Genomic DNA, 23089 nt, shown 5'->3' with positions numbered 1-23089 from the left:
TTAAATAAACTCCCAGTGTCCTGCACAATGTTAAGTACTTTATTTAGAGCTTGACTAATCCTCAGAATAACTCTCCAAAGTAATGTTGTTATTTCTATTTTACGTATGAGTAACAGAAAGCTCCATGAAATTAATGAAGTTCCACAACTTCACATCTAGTGAGAGGCAAATCTAGAATACAAAGCTAGTGGTTTAATTTTCATTATTTCACAAACTCTAACTTGCTCCAGATAATGTTACTAGTCAAAGACAGAGCCTCACTGTAAACCCTCGTTTTCTAGCTTTAAGGCCACAGTTGCATCTCCTAGGCTAGCCAAATATACTTAGTCACCATACCTTACAGGTCCTTGTTTTTCTGTTAGATATGAAGCAACTACATGGAAATACGTTGGGTAAGACCAACACATATGGTCTAGTAGTGGTTTTTTTCTTTTTGTTCTTTTAGATTACTTCTGTAGCCAGGAGTGAATCTAAGTTTTATGGTGCTTCAGATAACAAAATGTTGGGTTCCTTCTTTAGAAATTACATTATAGCACTACTGAAAAATTTAAATACAAGGCCTTAAAAGGGATCTATGCAGGCCAGGCGTGGTGGGTCATGCCTGTAATCCCAGCACTTGGTGGGAGACCAAGGCAGGCAGATCACCAGGTCAGATCAAGACCATCCTGGCCAACATGGTGAAACCGTCTCTACTGAAAAAAAAAAAAAAAAAAATAACCAGCTGTGGTAGTGTGCACCTGTAGTCCCAGCTGCTCACAAGACTGAGGCAGGAGAATCACTTGAACCCGGAAGGCAGAGGTTGTAGTGAGCCGAGATCACACCAGCCTGGCGAGAGAGTGAGACTCTATCTCAATAAATAAATAAATAAATAAATAGATAAATAAATAAATAAATAAATAGGGAGGTCTGTGTGACGAGGGACTTTGAAGCATAAAGTGTTTATCTGCAGTTTTATTTTATTTTGGAATGCCTAAGTGTGATTTTGTGAAAGCTGGTATACAAGTAAATTTAGGAATAAACCTGGCACATTTATGATACAGTTTGACAAACTGATCAATAAAATCTATCAGTTCATGTTTGTAATTTAAAATAATATAAATTATCATGATAATGAAAAATTACTAATATATATAGCTAATAACTTTTTGCAGGTCATTTATAAATAGGATATAGATTAGACTATAGTTTGTTAGATTGATTGTATGTCATACTTGCCCTATTATCCCAAAGTTTTGTCACTTTAAATGAGATTTCTCTATACTACTTCTATTTAAAATAGTACCATCAATTATTTGTGAATGTTTTTCACCCACACCCAACCCTCAAACACAAAGGTGAATTATTTCTGAGGGAGGTAAGATATAGATGAAAAATATGCATTAAGCACTAATAAAATAAATATTTTTTACCCGGGTAAAATGTGTCTGTCTGGAATGCAAATACAAGTAACATCTTTCAAGACTTGATTTGTGTCTCTCCTTTTTCTCTTAATGAAGTGATTAATAGAAAAGAATAATGTCTTGATAAAATTCACTAAATGTCTGACATTCTTCTCCAAAAATCTTTAGAAATCTGTTAAAATAGTCCTTACTGGCACAATGACTTATAATAAAACTATGGGGCCAGATGAATTGCTAGATGATTTTCATCACAATATTTTAGTTTGCTTTAAAACTGTATCATAATATTCAGAGCTTAAAAATAAGGTACAGTGATTTGGGGGCAATAACTTTAAATTTTACCAAAATTGCATGGTTAAAATTATTTGCTGTTAGTTTTTTCTAGGTTAGTTTTTAAAAATAAATGTAAATATGTACAATTTCATGGGCAATTTACAGTTTTAAAAGATTAATTGGTTTAAGCTTCAACAAATTAAAAACATGTATTTTCATGAAAATATTTGATTAATGATAATATAGAGTAGTATAAAGCAATATTATTGTATCAACATGAATCACTTATAAAAGGCATGATGCTTTAAGTTAACATTTAAAGCCACCCATTTATCTCCAAATAACAATGATAAATAAAATTTAATGAAAGTAGAAAAAAAAAAATAAGGGGTGAACTGAAAAGGAAATATAAATACCTTTTGGGCCAGAAATGATATAAAAACATGGAGACTAAGTTATTCTCTGCTAACTTCTGCTGGTGAGTGGTCTAGGGTAATAAGTGCCCAAAACATCTTGCATGGTAGAGGAAGGGACTCAACTCCACCTCATAGAAAGTTTAAAAATAAATAGGTGCAACTGCTCTTACAGAGCTGGGGCTTATAGAAAGTTGCAGAAACAGAGAAAGCTGTACAGCAGGTGTTGTGTGCATGTGTCTATGGCACAGTGATTTGGTTCTGTGATACCTCTAATCACCTTGAACTGGAACCCTGGACTTTAAGAAACTTGGTTCTGCAGTGGGAGAGAGGGATAGGAGTATTGTTGATTGAAGGCCACCACATACCTGATATGAAGCCATAGGGGGAGTGCAACGAAAGAGAAAAAATTCACTCAATGTAAATGAGAAACAAAAAGGTGGAAACTACGTTAGGAAAGATAATTTATTAGTGATAATTTAAAGACTTACCTGATGGTATCTGACTTTATTCTGATGAAACACAAATAGTATTATAATCAGGCCCTTAAAATTAATATGTATAAATTAATATCCTAAAATGAGATAAAATAAAAAGAAATCAGCAGTGAGTTTAATATAAAAAACAGTTGACTTGATTTACACTGTAATGACAATCTCAGTAGAAAAGGTCAGTTTTGGACTGGATAGAGGCACAAATTGCAGAACTAAAGAAATAAAAAATAAAAATATTATCTGAGTGTTCAACCAGAACACAATAAAGAGATATGAACAAATGAAAAGTTTAATAGAGAAGTTCAGAAGCTTCTAAGACTCCAATACACATGTAAGGGGAGTTCTTAAGGTAGAGAGAGAGAGACTGACACAGGAGGAGCCTTAAAGCAGTTATAGTGGAAAATTTTCCAGAAGAAAGGAAAGATGAAAGGTCTTCACTTAGACACAGGGTTGTGGTAATATTCAGCAATACTAAAGATAATGAGAAACAGAACTTCAAGATAAAGGGAAAGCAGATTACTTGAAAAACCAAATGACAATTACTCTGACCTTAGATTTCTCATCAGCATCTACTGAGAGTTATTCTTTAGAAGGAAGGAAACAAATGTGGAAAGAAAGAAGGAAAGAAACAATGTGTAAAAATATGGTTGTGAATATAATTAAATATTGATCCCGGAATAATAATAACTTATTTTGAGGTTTGAAAAATAAAGATATGAAAAAAGTTTTATAATATTGACAAGGAAGTGTTTTGGAAGACAAAAATAATAAAAAGAAAAAATCAAAAGATGTAATATTCATAAACATGTATACACATGACAACATAACCTTACTCAAAATTTGCAAGATTTATTTGTATAAAGTTTATTAGATTGATTTAAGAAATCTATAGTTTTCTGAGCCTGACTAACGTAGAACAAATGCATCTTTTCTATGCACTTGCAGAATATTTATCAAAACTGACCATGTACTAAAAACCAATGACTTATAAGTGTGCAGATAGTCCCCAACTTACAGTGATTCAACTTAAGATTTTTTGACTTTAAAATGGTGTAAAAGTGATACACGTTTAGTAGAAAACTAACTTCAAATACTCATTCAACTACATTATTTTTAACTTTCAGTACATGTATTTGATAAATTACATGAAATATTCAGCACTTTATTCTATAACAGGCTTTGTGGTAGATGATTTTGCCTATCTGTGGGCTAATGTAAGTGTCCTGAACATATGATTTTGGATGAGTAAAGTTTCTCATAACCAAACTATAAACACTTACGTTTTCAACTATATTTGGTCAGTTTAAACCATTTTATTCAATTTGTTTATCAAATCCCCAATATAACCTTTGTATAGTCATAATAACATGGACTTAATGTTAGAATAATCTTGTGAGTCAGTTCCTTTGTAAAGAAAATGAACAATCATACCTAAAGTCAAAGATTTTTAGGATTGGAAATATAAATGTTAAGTTCCCCAGAGAGTGCCTTGTAAAGAGAAGACATTCATCACAAGAAGCTATCACCATTGACTCTAATCCTCACAATAAATTGCTGAAGTAATCATTACTCTTTTAATTTTTCAGAGTTGGTATTTAGAAAGGCAAAGTACTCTCTAATATAACATATATTTTTTGTTGTTGTTTTTAAGATTTGGCTTATATGTCAATTTCTCTTCCGGGTAGGTTTTACCTTCTCGAATATTCTGAGAGCACCGTTTGTGAAAATTAACCCTGTACCAGACAGGCTGCATAGTAATATATTTTATTAAAAATAAGACATATTAATGCTCTATTATCCAGGGAGCTACTTACTGGAGAGTCTATGTTTTTATTCATACTGGTGTCTAGCACATAGAAGGTACATAAACAATACCTACCAATTGAAAAGGAAATTGAATGAAATAATATTCTGATTTCAACTAACACAGTATTTTTAACTTGTCAGTTGTACCTCTCAATGTCTATTTTAATAATATGAAAATTATGGAAAAAATTTTTGAGAATTACTAATACAGTAATAATTTTGATAACTAAAAATTTGACATGACATGAAGTTTTTATCATTTCTAATACATTTGAAACACAGTTCTCACTTTTGGTGTTCCCGGTCTAATTCTTGTGAAGAAAACTATTTGTCAAGAAGCCCAAGTATATTTCTTTTCAAAGGATGAATGCAGTGATTAGTATGTACTCAGTATTTCCTTTGACTTGTTTTACAAAAGGAAACAAATAACAAAGAAAATTACATAGAAGCATCTCCTAGAAGGTATGTAATTTCAGGTAACTTACTTCTGGATGCACAAATAGCAATCTTTCCCCATTCAGGCATTCAAAAGGTAATGAGACATTCATCCCACTAATTAAGTAACTCAAGAAACTGAAACCAGCAAAAGAAAAACTGATGTAATATTTTTATTAAGATTTATCTTAGACCTACACTGATGAAATAACATTCCTTTAGAAATTACCAGAAATTATTTTTATTTTATAATGAAATCAAACTAAACACTTGCAAGAGTATAATCCTCTTATGAGGTATGCAGAATACTACCATACTGTTACAATTCATCCTTCAACTAGTAGAGATATTCTAAAATTTCCAAGAATATTTTACTTCTCATGACTTCCCTATAGCATGTATTTGCTATTGTGTGTTTAATTAGAACAAATAGAGTAATTGAATAATTATAGCTATCAAACATTTATGTTTATTTTCATTATGTACTGTTTTAGAAAGCAAGAAAGGTTAAAATGAGCAAGAGTTACCCTCAAATTTGAATTGGTAAATATACTTTTATTTACAATGCTTTCTCCTTTTTCATTTATAGAGCACTATAGAAAATTATACTGTTTCTGTCTCCAGAAGGTGAGGAGACTTAGGGCTCCTCTCTGCATTGCAATCTTTCCATTTTAAGTATCAGATTAATCTCTCCCTTGCTTCAAAGTAATGTGAAAATTATGGAGAAAATGCTGGTAAAGTCAATTTGGATTGATGAAATAAATGCAATTTCTAGACGAATGAAAGGTGAGAAATCACAGAATGAATATGCAAGAAAATTAATATTAAAAATGTTTCCTCAAGGGTGTACCATGTACCCACAATATTAAAAAATGTAAAAGTAAAATAAAAAAAATATATACCATGTACTTACAAAGTAAAAAAATTAAAAAGTAAAATTTAAAAAAGGATATTCACTTGTAAATAATAATTCTTCATTATCACTAAGGTAGCTTAAGCATATCACTGGAGTCCAGGAATTTTGAAATTAATCAAAATCTTGTTGAGTGCGTATTAAAATAATCTTAAAATAGTCTATGTGATACAATATTTGTGGGGAAGGGAACGCCTTAAAAAGAGCACAAATACAATGTTATAAGACAAGAAAAGGAAATGAAATATACACAGAGAAGGAAAAAATAAAACTCTTTGTTAGGGGATGATAGAATTGTCTATGTAGAAAATTCCAAAGAATCAACAGAAAAACCCCTGAAACTAATACACAATATGGCAAAAAGGGATATAAGATTAATGTACAAAAGTCAGCCACTTTCCTTTACGATAGCAATAAATGATTAGAATTTGACATTAAAAATATACCATTTACATTTGCATCCTTAAAAACGAAATGCTTAGATATAAATCTAATAAAATATGTATAAGATGTATATGAGAAAGACTATGAAACTGTGATGAAATAAATAAAAAAAACTAAGTAAATGGAGACATATAGACATATTCCAGGTTTCCAAATAGAACACTTAGTATTTTCAAGATGTCAGGTCTTCCCAGTTTGATCTATAGAGTCAGTGCAATCCCAAATCAAAATATCAGGAAACTATTTTAGAGATATTGACAAACGGATTCTAAAGTTTACATAGAGAGGCAAAAGAAGCATAATATTGAACAACAAATTTGGAGGACTCAGACTAACTGACTTTAAGACTTACTGTAAAGCTGCAGTAATTGAGACAGTGTGGTATTGTTAAAATAATAGACAATAGATCACTAAAACAGAATAGAGAGCCCAGAAATAGACACACATAAATATAGCCAACTTATCTTTGACAAAAAGGCAAAGGCAATACAATGGAGAAAGGATAGTCTTTTCAACAAATGATGTTTGTACCACACTACTTTCACATGTAAAAAAGTGAATCTGCAAACAGACCATACATACACCCATTAAAAAAATAATTAAAGATGGATCATAAACCTCAATGTAAAATGCAAAACTACAGAACTCTTAGAAGATAACATGGGAGGAAATCTAGATGACCTTGGGTTAGGCAATGACTTTTAGGTACAACATCAAAGACTAGATTTATAAAATAAATTGTTGATAAGATGGACTTCATCAAATATAAAAAATTCTGAGCTTGGTGTGGTAGCATGTACCTGTAGTCCTGGCTCCTCAGGAGGCTGAGGGAGGATTGCTTGAGTGCAGGAGTTTGAGACCAGCCTGGGGAACACAGTGAGACTCTCATCTCAAAACAAACACAGAAACAAAATTAAACCTTCTATTCTGCAGGAAACTTTCTTGAAAGAAAATGAAAGACCAGCCTCAGACTGGGAGAAAATATTTGCCAAAGACATATCTGATAAAGAACTATTATCCAAAATGTCCAAAAGTCTCTTACAACCCCCAAATATGAAAACAACCCATTTAAAAAATGATACAAAGACCTTAGCAGATATCATACCAAGAAGAATATACAGATGGAAAATAAGCATCTGAATAGATGCTTCACATATGTCATTAGGGAAATGCAACATAAAACAACAGTGAGATACCACGATACTATTAGAATGTTTAGTCTGCTCAGTTTGCTATAACAAAATACCGTAAAATGAATAGCTTATAAACAACAAAAATTATTTCTCTCAGTTCTGGATGCTGGGAATTCCTAAATCAAAGTGTTTGTAGATTTATATTGTGCTCATAACCTGCCTTCTGGTCATAGATAAAGGCTTTTTACTGTGCCTGTCTCACATGTGGCAGGGGCAAGGTAGTTCCCCTGGGGCTGTTTTTAAGGGAACTAATCTAATTGAGGAGGGCTCCTCATGACCTAATCACTTTTTAAAAACCCCACCTTTGCTATTGCAAAGACTTGGAATCAACCCAAATGTCCATCAGTGACAGACTGGATTAAGAAAATGTGGAACGGTATGGTCTTCCATTTGTTAGTGTCCTCTTTTATTTCACTGAGCAGTGGTTTGTAGTTCTCCTTGAAGAGGTCCTTTACATCCCTTGTAAGTTGGATTCCTAGGTATTTTATTGTCTTTGAAGCAATTGTGAATGGAAGTTCATTCATGATTTGGCTCTCGGTTTGTCTGTTACTGGTGTATAAGAATGCTTGTGATTTTTGCACATTAATTTTGTATCCTGAGACTTTGCTGAAGTTGCTTATCAGCTTAAGGAGATTTTGGGCTGAGACAATGGGGTTTTCTAAATATACAATCATGTCATCTGCAAACAGGGACAATTTGACTTCTTCTTTTCCTAACTGGATACCCTTGATTTCTTTCTCTTGCCTGATTGCCCTAGCCAGAACTTCCAAGACTATGTTGAATAGGAGGGGTGAGAGAGGGCATCCCTGTCTTGTGCCAGTTTTCAAAGGGAATTTTTCTAGTTTTTGCCCATTCAGTATGATATTGGCTGTGGGTTTGTCATAAATAGCTCTTATTATTTTGAGGTACGTTCCATCAATACTGAATTTATTGAGCGTTTTTAGCATGAAGGGCTGTTGAATTTTGTCAAAAGCCTTTTCTGCATCTATTGAGATAATCATGTGGTTCTTGTCTTTGGTTCTGTTTATATGCTGGATTACGTTTATTGATTTGCGAATGTTGAACCAGCCTTGCATCCCAGGGATGAAGCCCACTAGATCATGGTGAATAAGCTTTTTGATGTGCTGCTGAATCCGGTTTGCCAGTATTTTATTGAGAACATACCATGCTCATGGACAGGAAGAATCAATATCGTGAAAATGACCATACTGCCCAAAGTCATTTATAGATTCAATGCCATCCCCATCAAGCTACCAATGAGTTTCTTCACAGAATTGGAAAAAAACGGCTTTAAAGTTAATATGGAACCAAAAAAGAGCACGCATTGCCAAGACAATCCTAAGTCAAAAGAACAAAGCTGGAGGCATCACGCTACCTGACTTCAAACTATACTACAAGGCTACAGTAACCAAAACAGCATGGTACTGGTACCAAAACAGAGATATAGACCAATGGAACAGAACAGAGTCCTCAGAAATAATACCACACATCTACAGCCATCTGATCTTTTACAAACCTGAGAGAAACAAGAAATGGGGAAAGGACTCTCTATTTAATAAATGGTGCTGGGAAAATTGGCTAGCCATAAGTAGAAAGCTGAAACTGGATCCTTTCCTTACTCCTTATACGAAAATTAATTCAAGATGGATTAGAGACTTACATGTTAGACCTAATACCATAAAAACCCTAGAAGAAAACCTAGGTAGTACCATTCAGGACATAGGCATGGGCAAGGGCTTCATGTCTAAAACATCAAAAGCAACAGCAACAAAAGCCAAAATTGACAAATGGGATATGATTAAACTAAAGAGCTTCTGCACAGCAAAAGAAACTACCATCAGAGTGAACAGGCAACCTACAGAATGGGAGAAAATTTTTGCAATCTACTCATCTGACAAAGGGCTAATATCCAGAATCTACAAGGAACTCAAACAAATTTACAAGAAAAAAACAAACAATCCATCAAAAAGTGGGCAAAGGATATGAACAGACATTTCTCAGAAGAAGACATTCATACAGCCAACAGACACATGAAAAAGTGCTCATCATCACTGGCCATCAGAGAAATGCAAATCAAAACCACAATGAGATACCATCTCACACCAGTTAGAATGGCAATCATTCAAAAGTCAGGAAACAACAGGTGCTAGAGAGGATGTGGAGAAATAGGAACACTTTTACACTGTTGGTGGGATTGTAAACTAGTTCAACCATTATGGAAAACAGTATGGCGATTCCTCAAGGATCTAGAACTAGATGTACCATATGACCCAGCCATCCCACTACTGGGTATATACCCAAAGGATTATAAATCATGCTGCTATAAAGACACATGCACACGTATGTTTGTTGCGGCACTATTCACAATAGCAAAGACTTGGAATCAACCCAAATGTCCATCTGTGACAGACTGGATTAAGAAAATGTGGCACATATACACCATGGAATACTATGCAGCCATAAAAAAGGATGAGTTTGCATCCTTTGTAGGGACATGGATGCAGCTGGAAACCATCATTCTTAGCAAACTATCCCAAGAACAGAAAACCAAACACCGCATGTTCTCACTCATAGGTGGGAACTGAACAATGAGATCACTTGGACTAGGGAAGGGGAGCATCACACATCGGGGCCTATCATGGGGAGAGGGGAGGGGGAGGGATTGCATTGGGAGTTATACATGATATAAATGACGAATTGATGGGTGCTGACGAGTTGATGGGTGCAGCACACCAACATGGTACAAGTATACATATGTAACAAACCTGCATGTTATGCACATGTACCCTAGAACTTAAAGTATAATAATAAAAAAAAAAAGTCCTACAGGTGAAAAAAAAAAAAAATGTGGCACATATACACCATGGAATACTATGCAGCCATAAAAAAGGATGAGTTTGTGTCCTTTTTAGGGACATGGATGCAGCTGGAAACCATCATTCTTAGCAAACTATCACAAGAACAGAAAACCAAACACCGCAGGTTCTCACTCATAGGTGGGAACTGAACAATGAGATCACCTGGACTCGGGAAGGGGAGCATCACACACTGGGGCCTATCATGGGGAGGGGGGAGGGGGAGGGATTGCTTTGGGAGTTATACCTGATGTAAATGATGAGTTGATGGGTGCTAACGAGTTGATGGGTGCAGCACACCAACATGGCACAGGTATACATATGTAACAAACCTGCACGTTATGCACATGTACCCTAGAACTTAAAGTATAATAATAATAATAATAATAAACTCACCTTTCTAACATTTGTGGTCAGTTTTCAACATATGAATTGAATTGCAGTAGGCGGGGCATGGACACAAACATTCAGAGGAGACCAAACAGCCAAAATGCAGAACACCGACAACACCAAATGCTGAGAGGATGAGGAGAAATAGGAACTTTATTCTTTCCTGGTGGGAATGAAAAATGGTACAGACAATTTGGAAGACAGTTTGACAGTATCCTGCAAAATTAAACATACTCTTATATGATCTAGGAATTTACCCCAAAGGATTGAAAACTTATGTTAACGTGCAAACCTGCACTTGAGTATTTATAGCAGCTTTATTCATAATCACCAAAATTTCTGAGATATCCTTCAGTAAGTGAATGCGTAAATACACTACAGTACATACAGATATTGCAGTATTATTCAGGATTAAAAAGAGAGGAGCTATCAAGCCATGGAGAGACATGGAGGAAACTTAAATGTATGTTACTAAATGAAAGAAGCCAATCTTTGAAAAGGCTATATATTGTATGATTTCAAATGTATGGTATTCTAGAAAAGGCAAAACTATGGAGACACTAAAAAGTCCAGTGGTTGCTGGGGAGAAGGTGAGAGAGGGATGCATATGTAGATTAAGAAGATTTTTAGGACAGTGAAAGAAACTATTGTGTATGATGCTGTAGTCCTATGATGCTATTTTCATAATAAAATTTTTGCAAACCCATTGAAGGTTCACCAGTTGTAATAAATGTACTCAAATGTAGCACTCTAGAGAGGACGTTGATAATAGGGAGTCAGTTCTCTTAATGCACCAACTACCTTAGTTCTCTAGTGTCAGGATAGCATGGTGGGAAACAAGATGAGGTAGTTCAGTGTTTTTTAAACACTTCATGAACAATTGTTGATTTGTAAAGTTAATTTATTAATTATAATAACCAGCTACTTTTGTTAGTAGATTGACTAGAATATATTATATCAAAATATATTTTATCAGAACATATGAATTTAATATATTAAAATATAACACATTCTAAGTGGGTTAGGAATGACAAATTCATATATTTATTTCTTTATTTTATTTATTTATTTATTTTTCTTTTTTTTTTCTTTTTCTTTTTTTTTTTTATTATACTTTAAGTTCTAGGGTACATGTGCATAATGTGCAGGTTTGTTACATATGTATACTTATGCCATGTTGGTGTGCTGCACCCATCAACTCGTCAGCACCCATCAATTCATCATTTATATCATGTATAACTCCCCAATGCAATCCCTCCCTCCTCCCCCCTCCCCCCTCCCCATGATAGGCCCCAGTGCGTGATGTTCCCCTTCCCGAGTCCAAGTGATCTCATTGTTCAGTTCCCACCTATGAGTGAGAACATGCGGTGTTTGGTTTTCTGTTCTTGTGATAGTTTGCTAAGAATGATGGTTTCCAGCTGCATCCATGTCCCTACAAAGGACGCAAACTCATCCTTTTTTATGGCTGCATAGTATTCCATGGTGTATATGTGCCACATTTTCTTAATCCAGTCTGTCACAGATGGACATTTGGGTTGATTCCAAGTCTTTGCTAGTGTGAATAGTACCGCAATAAACATACGTGTACATGTGTCTTTGTAGTAGAATAATTTATAATCCTTTGGGTATCTACCCAGTAGTGGGATGGCTGGGTCATATGGTACATCTAGTTCTAGATCCTTGAGGAATTGCCATACTGTTTTCCATAATGGTTGAACTAGTTTACAATCCCACCAACAGTGTAAAAGTGTTCCTATTTCTCCACATCCTCTCCAACACCTGTTGTTTGCTGACTTCTTAATGATTGCCATTCTAACTGGTGTGAGATGGTATCTCATTGTGGTTTTGATTTGCATTTCTCTGATGGCGAGTGAAAATGCTCATCATATATTTATTTCAGTTATACATTTCTTATTGGAAAATTAGAGCTATATAATGAACTTTTTAACAATTACTGTGAAAATGTGATAATAACAGAGTTTAAGAATTCAGGCTTTGGAGTCAAATAGCCTTAGGATAAAATGTTTTGCATATGAACCTGACCACAGTTTTTTCATCTAGAAAATGGATCTGATAATTGTACCTCCATAAAAGGAGGGTTGAAGACTAAATGATAGAGATTTAACATAAAGCCTGGAACATAGGATATATTTTAAAAAATATTGGCCTTATTATTGTGGGGAAATACATATTAGGTATACTTCTCATTCATCTTTAAATACTTCAGTTACTCTCTTCTAATATTAACAAGTTTATTTCATTTATTACATTGTTTCGGCAGTTGACCCTTCAACTTAAAAATTAAATCGTATAATATTAGTCAATTGATGGACAACTGACATTTGCTTAAAAGAAAAAGAGAGGGGTCTTTCTCACCAAAAGAGCCAAATTATTTTAGAATATTTTTGTTACATTATGAAACAACAGGGAACTATATTCTAAGATATATCTCTTAGGAATTTGATACCATAAATAACTGGACCTAGTGTATCTTTTATGCATAATTTATTTGTAATTTTATGTTACACTTCTCTGAAGACTGATGTAGTTTAATAAACGGAATGAAAAATATTATTTTTGAAAAATATTCTTCATATTTATGGACATTTTGAATTGTATAACTTGTTTTAATTAACTAACTTTTCCAAACTTTTATTTTTAATATTAAGAAAATTAAGCTAATTCTCTTTTTTTTTTTAACTTACACAATCTACTCATTGGCAGTTTAAAGTGTTACATTATTAGTTACTTTAATTTATATTTTTCATAAAATGCCAACTCTAGATTTATAATTGATTTCACTTTTCATAGTTTCATAATATACTTAAATACAAATCACTACCCCCTATTCACCCACAAAATATTTTTGGAGCGATTTATTTGGCTTTTTGTCCATTTGCCCTCATTTTGTCAGAATTAGGCTACATTCATGGAAGTATATTGTGTATACATGAAGTAATCCATTATTTGTATTTCAGTTTAAAAAGAGTTAGTTGCTGATGTTTTAAAGGGATAGAGGGCCACTTATGCCTTCAGGTCTGTATTAAGTTGGAAAATGTAACATATATTTCAGAATTTATGGTTGATGATAGAAGAATATTAGTGGCTAAAAAAACATTGAATGAGTGCTGACATACTGCCTAGGTACAATAGTGTGCTGAAGCTAGCTTGGACCAGCTCTAGTGCTGATTAAATTTTTAGGAATTTTGTAAATGGGTTGTGAAACACAGTAATTATGAAAAATTAAAGTATATAAACATGTAGTCATAAAATCATATTAAAATAACTATAACAAAGACTACAAACTCACTGCCTCTAAATTATTTGTTTCCCCGTTAATTATGTTCATGAAATTATTTATATCTATTGCATCATATGTTTGAAATTTTAATTTTTGCAGTAATGGATGTGTTCAATGTGTTATCCACTAGCCACATGTAGTTATTGAGCACTTGAAATATGATTAATGCTACTGAGGTCTTTGCATTTTTACTTTAATTTTAATTTGAATTTGAACTTAGTCATATGTGGCTAGTGGATTCCATCTTGGACACTTTGAGTTTAGATACATTCTGTCTCATGGAATTTGAACACTAGGTGAAATGAGAATAACATTTGCTATATGGGCAGGCAGTTTCCTAAAGCACTTTCAAGATATAATTAGCTCATTAAATCCTCAAAGCCTCTCTATGAAATATATTTTATTAATCCCACCTTATTAAGGAGACTGATGTGTAGAAATGTTAAAGTACTTGTTCAATTCCATACATTATGAGAATGATGGAAGTCAAGACTCAACCCCAAGAGTCTAGTTTCAATGCCATACTTTTAAAAATATACCACCTGTTGTGCTGAAATTCACAAAAGTGTGATTCAATTGTTTACTACCTTAAAAATTGCAGCAAGGTTAATCCAAACTCCTGTAAAACTTAGGGGGAAAACCCAGTGCAATAAAAGGTTGTAAAGAAAAAATCCCAGAACAGAGCAGGCAAAGGGATACCAATTGATAGATTAGTTTATTGAGCCAAGCAATGTAATGAGCATGTATTGAACAACTCTTAAGCTGCAGTGCCTGGGGTTGAGCAAATCAGGGGCTAACAATTTACATTCTAGTATGTGCTCATGATGCTATGTGTACTGAAGAGTGTGCTTGCTTTCATTTCTTCAAACACTTTAAGAGTCTTTAACTCTGTGTTGGGTACTTAGTAGGGATTCAGTAAACATTTTTTAAAATAATTCAATGTTTGCATTTGATAATTTTTTTAAAAGAAGGCTTAAAAGTTTTATTCAAAAAATTAAAATATTTTAGGTGAAGATACATACATATTGTGTATTATTTGGTAATTTCTACTTTATTATTTGCATGCCATTAGCTAGAATTTGTGTCAGATATGTTAGGTGTTTCAGAACTTACCTATTTCTTGCTTCTGAATGAATGGTGAGCACCAATTCTATTCCATTTGGTTATCACACTATAACTTCACATTATAATGAATGCTGTAGACTAAAACAATTCTTAGTAGTCATATTAAATCTGCTTCCATTGTAAAAGATGTCATCTATAAATGATACTTAAATCATGAACGTCTTCATTTAAGATTTGTTAAAATGCAATGTTATTTGTAAATGTTAGCAGATTTTAACATGGGAAAGTTAAATATTTAATTATTAGTTCACAAAGCTAAAATTATTCAACTAAATATGAAAGAAATTAGTATTTATTTAATCCCTAAATGAAATTAGCTGTATCTCTGTTCCCTGATCAGAGATCCTTGATCACGTTAAATGTATGTTTTAAATACTTATGAAAAGTATGTGAAATCTTTCTTTGGGGAAATAGAAAAAATATATTTTAACTACATTTTAATTAATGATCTAATAAAATAAATATTTATGAAAAGTATGTGAAACCTTTCTTTGGGGAAATGTATAATATATTTTAACTACATTTTAATTAATGATCATATAAAATTATTTATTAATATAGAACTGGAATGTAGTTCCCTGTTCATGTTGCTTAGAAAGGAACAAAATTTAACAATATGTGTTGATTCAAAAGTAATATGTAAGAAAATCTGTGCTGTTTGGATAGCACAGGGAAGAGAAGGAACACATATTAATAATTTGTAAATAATGCAAATTGTAGCTGGGAATAAAATATTATATTATCCATTTAAGCTCATTAATTAACATATATTCCCCCTTATATATAAAAACACTGAATACTAAAAGATGAATTCAAAGATGTTGTCTTCCCTTAAATAATTTATGGTCTAAGAGAGGAAACAGATAAGTAAACCAGTAAAATGTGACAAATTATTAGAATGAAAATGACAAAATATTATGAGACCATTTATCAGCGCCATTCATCTCATGCTGAGAAATTGACCCTAAAATACTCGTTGATAATACTCTCTTTAATTTTTTTTAAATAAGATCATTTGGATATGCCTTTGTGTTTTGAGTTTATTTACAGTAGTTGGTGGTATATGTGGGATGAGGCTAAGAAAATGTAAAGTCCTGTCACCTTTATTCCTCACTCTTAAGAAAACTTATATTTGTATCTATCGATCTCTCTCTGGGTTTCCAGGAGAGAAAGTTACTGCTTTGACCTATTAAATGCAAACAACTCTGTGAGCCAATCCATTAGATAGCATAAATAACTTACCTATAATAGGGATTTATTCATTGGCCACTTCTATTGGTAGTCAAGTTTTGACGAGAGTAGAATAATGAGACCATTGTGATTTATTTCTTCTACATTTAGTTCTATCAATTTGCCTTTATATATTTAAAATTGTAATTTAGAGCCTATAGATTTAGAATTATAAAATCTTGTTGAAAGATTGACCGTTTCCTTGCTATGAAATGTTCTTCAAATTTAGTAGTGCATCTTGCCTTAAAGACTAATATTTCTAATATTGTTATATATGTACCAGCTTTCTTTTAGTTAGTGTTTGCATTAACTTTGTGTAGTCTTTAACCTTACACTTATCTATCTGTGCTCTAATATTTAAGGTGTTTATCTTCCATAACTTTTGTCTTTCAATTGGAATTTTAGTCCATTTACATTTAATATAATTTCTCATGTTTATGTTTATATTTACCATCTTACCATTTTTTTGTTTCCTACCCTCTACCACCTATTTATAATAATTTTAATTAATACATTTTGATAATATATTTTTAAAATCCCTCTCCTTCCTTCCACATTAGCTAGTTATGATTTTTGCTAAATATATATTACTAAATGTACTTTGTAAATTTAATTTTTTTATTTTTAACAAATCCCAGTTTTGTATTGAAGTTTACATTCTTCTTATATATTTTTGAATATATTAATCATAGTTATTCTAAAATTTACATTTGATAACCACACTTACTAGATTATGTATGTATCTCTTTCAATTTTTTTAGGTTTATTTTTCTTGCAGGCTTGGACTTCTTAAAATAAAAACCCAAACATTGTATAAAAAATTTGTAGAAACTGTGGTCAACTTATTATTCACAGAAAGTGTATTCTATCATTTGGTAGATAGATAAGAGTGAGGACTGATCACTGTGATTTAAATCCAGGGCCGAGTTGACAAGGCTAGGTTGGCTATTTACCCCTCATTTGCCCTACTTATAGAGTGTAGCACTCCAGAAGCTTCAGCTGTACACTGGGGTATTTACTAGGGCTCTTTCTTGCTCTTTCTTATTTAGTCACTCCAGTTTTTGTTTTTCCTGGACCATCTGGTTTTCTCTTTATTTCCTTAGGTTTTTGTCATATGCACTTTAAGAATTAAGCTCACTTTTCTGCACTTTATTTTGCTCCAGGTTAATGGCCTCCTACACTTCCAAAACTCTGTGTCTCTCTGGTTTCAAAAGACTGCCAACATCTCTTTTCTGAGCTGTGGTTCTCTTCAAGATTCTTAGCCTTCCTCCCTTTGGTAAGAAGTGGCAAATGCCTCAGGAGAAAAGTGACTTCTGGTCACCTAACTTCGTTCTTACTTTCTCTCTGAGATGTTAGCCCTTCCAAGATGCCTGCGTCAGTAGTTATTGAATGCTTCAACTGTTTTTTTTTAAATCATTATTCTCCCATTAGTCTATCATCATCAAAAGCAGAATTCAATAAATTATTTGTTAAATGTCTACTGTGTGCCATAGTAATGCTAACTCCTGTAATGCAAGGGTTATGTGTTTACGTGTGATGTGACATGTTTTCTGATTCAAGGAACTAACATTCTACTGACTGACGTGGAAACATAATACATGCCACAGATAGGTTGGTAAGTGGTTATGGTAGAGACATATGGATTATGCTGTAGGAGCTTAGAGGAGATGCACCTAACTTACCCTCTAGGTGGGAGTAGGGAATGTGCCCCAGAAGTGTTTCCTAGAGGAGGCATGACTCTAGAAAGGAAAGATTGAGAGTTAGCCATAAATCCTCATCTACTTGACACAATAAAAGTTGTAAGTATACCATATTAATACTGAAAATGTATTGCTCATTGCTATTTAAAACAATAATTAATTTGAAACATTAAAAATATGTTTGAGGATGTAAGCTAGTTTCAAAATTTTAACGATGGCAATTGATTTCTCCGTAGGTATTCAAGGCAATGAGTATCCCACAGATCAGAAATCCGTCCCTGCCTCCCCCAGAAAAAATGTCTGAAGCCTATTCTGCAAAGATTGCTCTTTTTGGTGCTGGGCCTGCAAGTATAAGTTGTGCTTCCTTTTTGGCTCGATTGGGGTACTCTGACATCACTATATTTGAAAAACAAGAATATGTTGGTGGTTTAAGGTAATGCCTACATTTATTTCGTGTTTATAGTGTCAGAAATGAGGGAGCAAAACAATTATGAATATTGTTGGTTCATGATCATATAGAAACTTCAGGCTCACAGATGGTATTTTAAATGTTCTTTTTCCAAATGTTCACATTTTGATTACATTATTCACTTTAAAATTTGCAGTTGGCTTGAAGCAATATTTATTTAAGAAATTTTCTCTCTAGTTCTGTGAATTTAAGAGAAATCTCTGCAAATTATTTTTTGATTATAAGAACCAACCATATGAAAGATGGTTTTAGCCCTGTGGATATTTCTTTTAATGGAGATATACCTGAAAATCATGGATATTAGTGATGGGGAAACCTAGCTCCATGGAATATTGGACTATTCATTATGTTGTCTAATTAAATATGTCATCTTACATATTTTCAGTTTAAAATTTCTTAAGTCTTACTTTTGATTAAAATTTTGTCAGCATCTACTAGAAATGTATTTAAATATAACATTTTTAAAATCATATAATCATATCATTCCCATGAAGGTTTATACATGGGAATGGGAATATATATTGAAAATAAACAGAACTCTATACTAGACATATATTTCATTATCATAAAGAAATAAAATTTATTATGATTAGGGAGTAGATATTGCTTAAAACATTTGATACAAAGTAAAGAATTTGGAAGGTAACTGAATAATATTACTCAATTGATTTTTATTTTCCCTGCATATACTATTAAAAAATCGTGGATTATAAAATGCAGCCATTTGGAATATCTGTTTCTATGCTTAACATTTAAATTTGTTATGGCTACTGCCCTATGTGTAATCAATAAATTAATCATACCCAATAATCACAGAGGATAAATTTAATCAAGTTGTTACTAAAATTTGTGAAGTTTCTTATGTTTTTTGGCACCTCTGAATATATGTTAATAAATGTATAAATTTCAATATTACTCAAACAACTATATGCTAAGCCCAAGATAATACAAAATTATCAATTATTTGTATCATTGATAGAAATATGTTGATATGTTTATTGACATAAATATTGATGTATAAGCTATCATTAATATAATCTTATTTGACTGAATCATCAAGCAAAAATATCACATACTAGGAAGACCCTTTAGTGTGGATATGAAACATAAACAACCTGATTGTTAAGAAATAATTATTCTTCTGTATTGATGTTCCACTACTATGAATTTCAAGAGATTACATGTATTTTATGAATTTATTTTTCTGGAAAGTAAAATGTCCTATATGTTGTTTCGCTGGAAAGATTTAGACTATCATTTTAATGGCATTTACCACAGCTTTATTAATTAGAAAAAGACATAATCTGTTAACAATATATGTATAAGCATTGTATGTTTTTTTCAGTTATACATATCAGTGAATATCTGAGTTAACTTTTAAAATATGAACTTAATTGTGCACCCTGGTAAGCTAGGAAAAATCTCTTTGCCACTTGATTGCGTTTTCACAAAAGGGCTAAAATGGAACCCACCCTGTTTATCAGTTACTCTGTATTGCCAATTTTAGTAGAAGATTACTGTTGTTAGCCTATCTCTGTTTTAACTCAACTGCAGGATAGACATTTGTAATTAATATAAATTAGTACTAAACTTGGTTTTTAAAATTTATTTGCTGAACATGTTTTAGTGAGACAGACTTCTTTGGATTCATGACCAAACATGGTGGTTTTTCTTTTAAAGTTGTTAAATTCTTTCTTTTGGCTTTGAATCTTTTCAGTGTGTAGAGACAATATGAAATATTTAATCAATCTCATTTGTACTGTCCCATGGTAAAGGCATTCTGTGTCACTGTTACAGGATTACAAAAACTGACGCTGGAATTTAGCCAGAATTACAATCACAAAACTTTCCTGTTAATTTATTTTCTACCTATGATTGCCTCTCATTCTCTTGTGTCTTCAAAGTGGCTAAAAAAGATTAAATTAGCTTTGTATTTGAAATCAATTGCTTAAGGAAGCAATGTCAAGTTTCATCTTTCCTTCTGCTTTGCCTCCAAACAGATTCTTTTATCCCTGGTGAATTAGTATCACAACAACTTTTTAAGAAATCACTAGAGTCAGTGAAAAATATCTAGGATTAATCTCTATTGCATTGAACACATCAATTATTTTTAATGTTGCAACAAATTTATAAAATAATCAGTAGTTTTGCTTTCCTCTAACAGTGGCTGCTTTTATCAGGGCACGAGTTTAACAGGGTTAAAAGGGTTTGATATTATAACAAAGATAAACAAAATAGTGTTAAGAGATTTTCAAGAATGTGTGCACATATATACTTTCTAATTTTTTGCTTATAAATTAATATATAAGAATTTTGACGTTATTGTTAGGAAGGATAGTGAGGCCAATGCTGCTCTTTGCTTTACCTCTTTCAAATTTTATATTGTTTTTATTAGGTCTATTGTTTTTCTTGTTGATTGACAGTAAAGAGAAATAGAGTCTAGGTGAAATAGTTATAGCAATAGGAAATATTTTAAGAATGTGTGATGTAATACAAATTTAAAGTCTATTATCTATATGGTAATGAACTGAAGCATACTTCTGTCAGAGTATGAGAATTGTGCTTTAAAAAGAGTGGAAAGTTGTTATAGATACATTTCATTACATGAAAGAAACATGAAAATAGAAGAAAGATTTTTTTTCATGTTGTCTTGACATTCCACTGACTATACCAAAGGATTTATGATTACAAGAAAAATTTTTTTCAGAACCTTAGATTGTTACAGGATCAGAGATAGAAGAAAAGTTTGTTTTCCTAAGCACAACGAACTTGGAAAATAATCATTCCTATTAAATTCTGTCTTCTGTCCTTTTATCTCCTTTCTCACCATGCAGTCTTCAGAGTCATCTCATTTACTCTCATGGTTTCAATTACCACCTACATGCAAATTTCTTAAAAATCCATATCTGCTCTGACCTCTTTCTCCATTCTGAGCAACAGATTTGTACATTCAAATCCTAGACATCTCTTCGTAAACTTCGTATCAATGATCAGTGTTGCTTCTCTTCCTGAGTTTGCCATCTCAGGGGATGGCATTACCAAAATGGGGATTATCTGGGCTACTCTTTAATATACTGGCAATTCCATTTTACAAACACTGTAAAAAAAATGTCCTCTGATATCCTTTACCTCTCAGTTTCCTTTTTTTTCTTTTTCTTTTTTTTTTGAATCTGGCACTTTCACCCTGGCTGGAGTGCAGTGGTGAGATCTAGGCTCACTGCAGCTTCCACCTCCCGGGTTCAAGTGATTCTCCTGACTCCGCCTCCCAAATAACTGGGACTATAGGCATGCACTACCACACCTGGCTGATTTTTGTATTTTTAATAAAGATAGGGTTTCACCATGTTGGCCAGGTTGGTCTTGAACTCCTTACCTCAAGCGATCTATCCGCCTTGGCCTCCCAAAATGCTGTGATTCCAGGCGTGAGCCACTGCGCCGGCCACCTCTCACTTTCTCTACCACTGCAGTAACCTCCTTCCTGATTTGTCTTTTCAGATTCATTCTTCTTTTAGTTTCCAAATCTGATTTTATTACTCTTCCACTTGAAATCTTTCAACAATTCCTCCTAACCTCAGAGATAAAGGATCTGGCCTGGCATAAAAACCCTTCCAAGATCTGATACATACCTGTATTTTCCCCTTTCTCCTTCCCTCGATTCCTTCCTTCAGGATATATATATCGATCACTTGACTATGTCATTATTTCTGGCTCTATTTAGAGCATAAAAGTAAACAGGGAAAAGTGCCTTCTCATGGGGCCTATATTTTAGTCATGGGGAGACAGACAATAAACGAACAATAAACCAAATATAGCATATATTAGGTGATGATAAAGGAGGAAGGTTTTTTAAAAATGATGGATTAGTGCTATACCTAGTATACTAGATACTCAGAATAGATTTTTTTACCGTGCTATCCTCTGGTCTATACAATAAAATTCAATAAGAATCATACAATAACCAGTAATAATTATTTTTAATTTATCCCTGTAAAACAAAAAATGAATGATTAAAACAGATTATTTTAATATTAAGGATATAGCTATTTTCAATTTTAAACACAAAAATTCCATGTGATCATACAAAATGATAGAATGGAAGTAATTCATATTGCTTCATGTCCTATCATTTTATCTATTCCAAATCAACTTTTCACATATTGGAATCTGTAGTATCACAGAGTGGAGGCATATGTCGCCTGCGGGGAGTTGGAATGAGGAATGCCTGTAGCTGAATCAGCAGGTGCTGATGGCCTCTATTTAATTGTAGTTCTGCAAGTTAACTTTCCTGTAGAACACAATGTTTATTAAAGAGTTCGTAATAAAAACGGGATCATTGAAAGCTTACATATATGTTACTAAAACTCAAAAGCAACTATGGCTATTATTTAGAATTTAGATCCACCAGAGAATTTTTTTTTGGCAGAGACATTGTTTAGGATATTGGTGATATTATTTAGAATTACTAGCTGATGAAAAAATATAAAACAGGCCCATTTTAGTAAGTTTTATAATGGTTTTTAAATTGTCTAAAAAGAACACATTCTCTTACTGCCTGCATCTGGGCTTGGTGTGGTGCTGGAAAGGGAATAGTGTGTGATAATGGAGTTTGGGGCCTGAACAACTCATAAAATGGGGTTGTCTGAGGACC

At 32.9% G+C, this 23089-nt stretch overlaps 1 protein-coding gene across 4 annotated transcripts in view; it reads left to right on the top strand.

Annotated features, from left to right (window-relative positions):
* The window catches only part of DPYD (dihydropyrimidine dehydrogenase), a 902287-nt gene that overhangs the window by 226028 nt on the left and 653170 nt on the right, over window positions 1-23089 (top strand). For all 4 annotated transcript variants that reach the window (XM_030935823.1, XM_030935822.1, XM_030935821.1 and 1 more), the window contains one exon: window positions 18209-18405. In XM_030935823.1, the coding sequence (XP_030791683.1) occupies window positions 18209-18405 (197 nt within the window). The remainder of the gene's footprint in view (window positions 1-18208; window positions 18406-23089) is intronic.

The sequence above is a fragment of the Rhinopithecus roxellana genome, chromosome 8 (assembly GCF_007565055.1).
Source record: "Rhinopithecus roxellana isolate Shanxi Qingling chromosome 8, ASM756505v1, whole genome shotgun sequence".
Taxonomy (NCBI): Eukaryota; Metazoa; Chordata; class Mammalia; order Primates; family Cercopithecidae; genus Rhinopithecus; species Rhinopithecus roxellana.
This window is presented reverse-complemented; position numbering and strand designations above follow the sequence as displayed.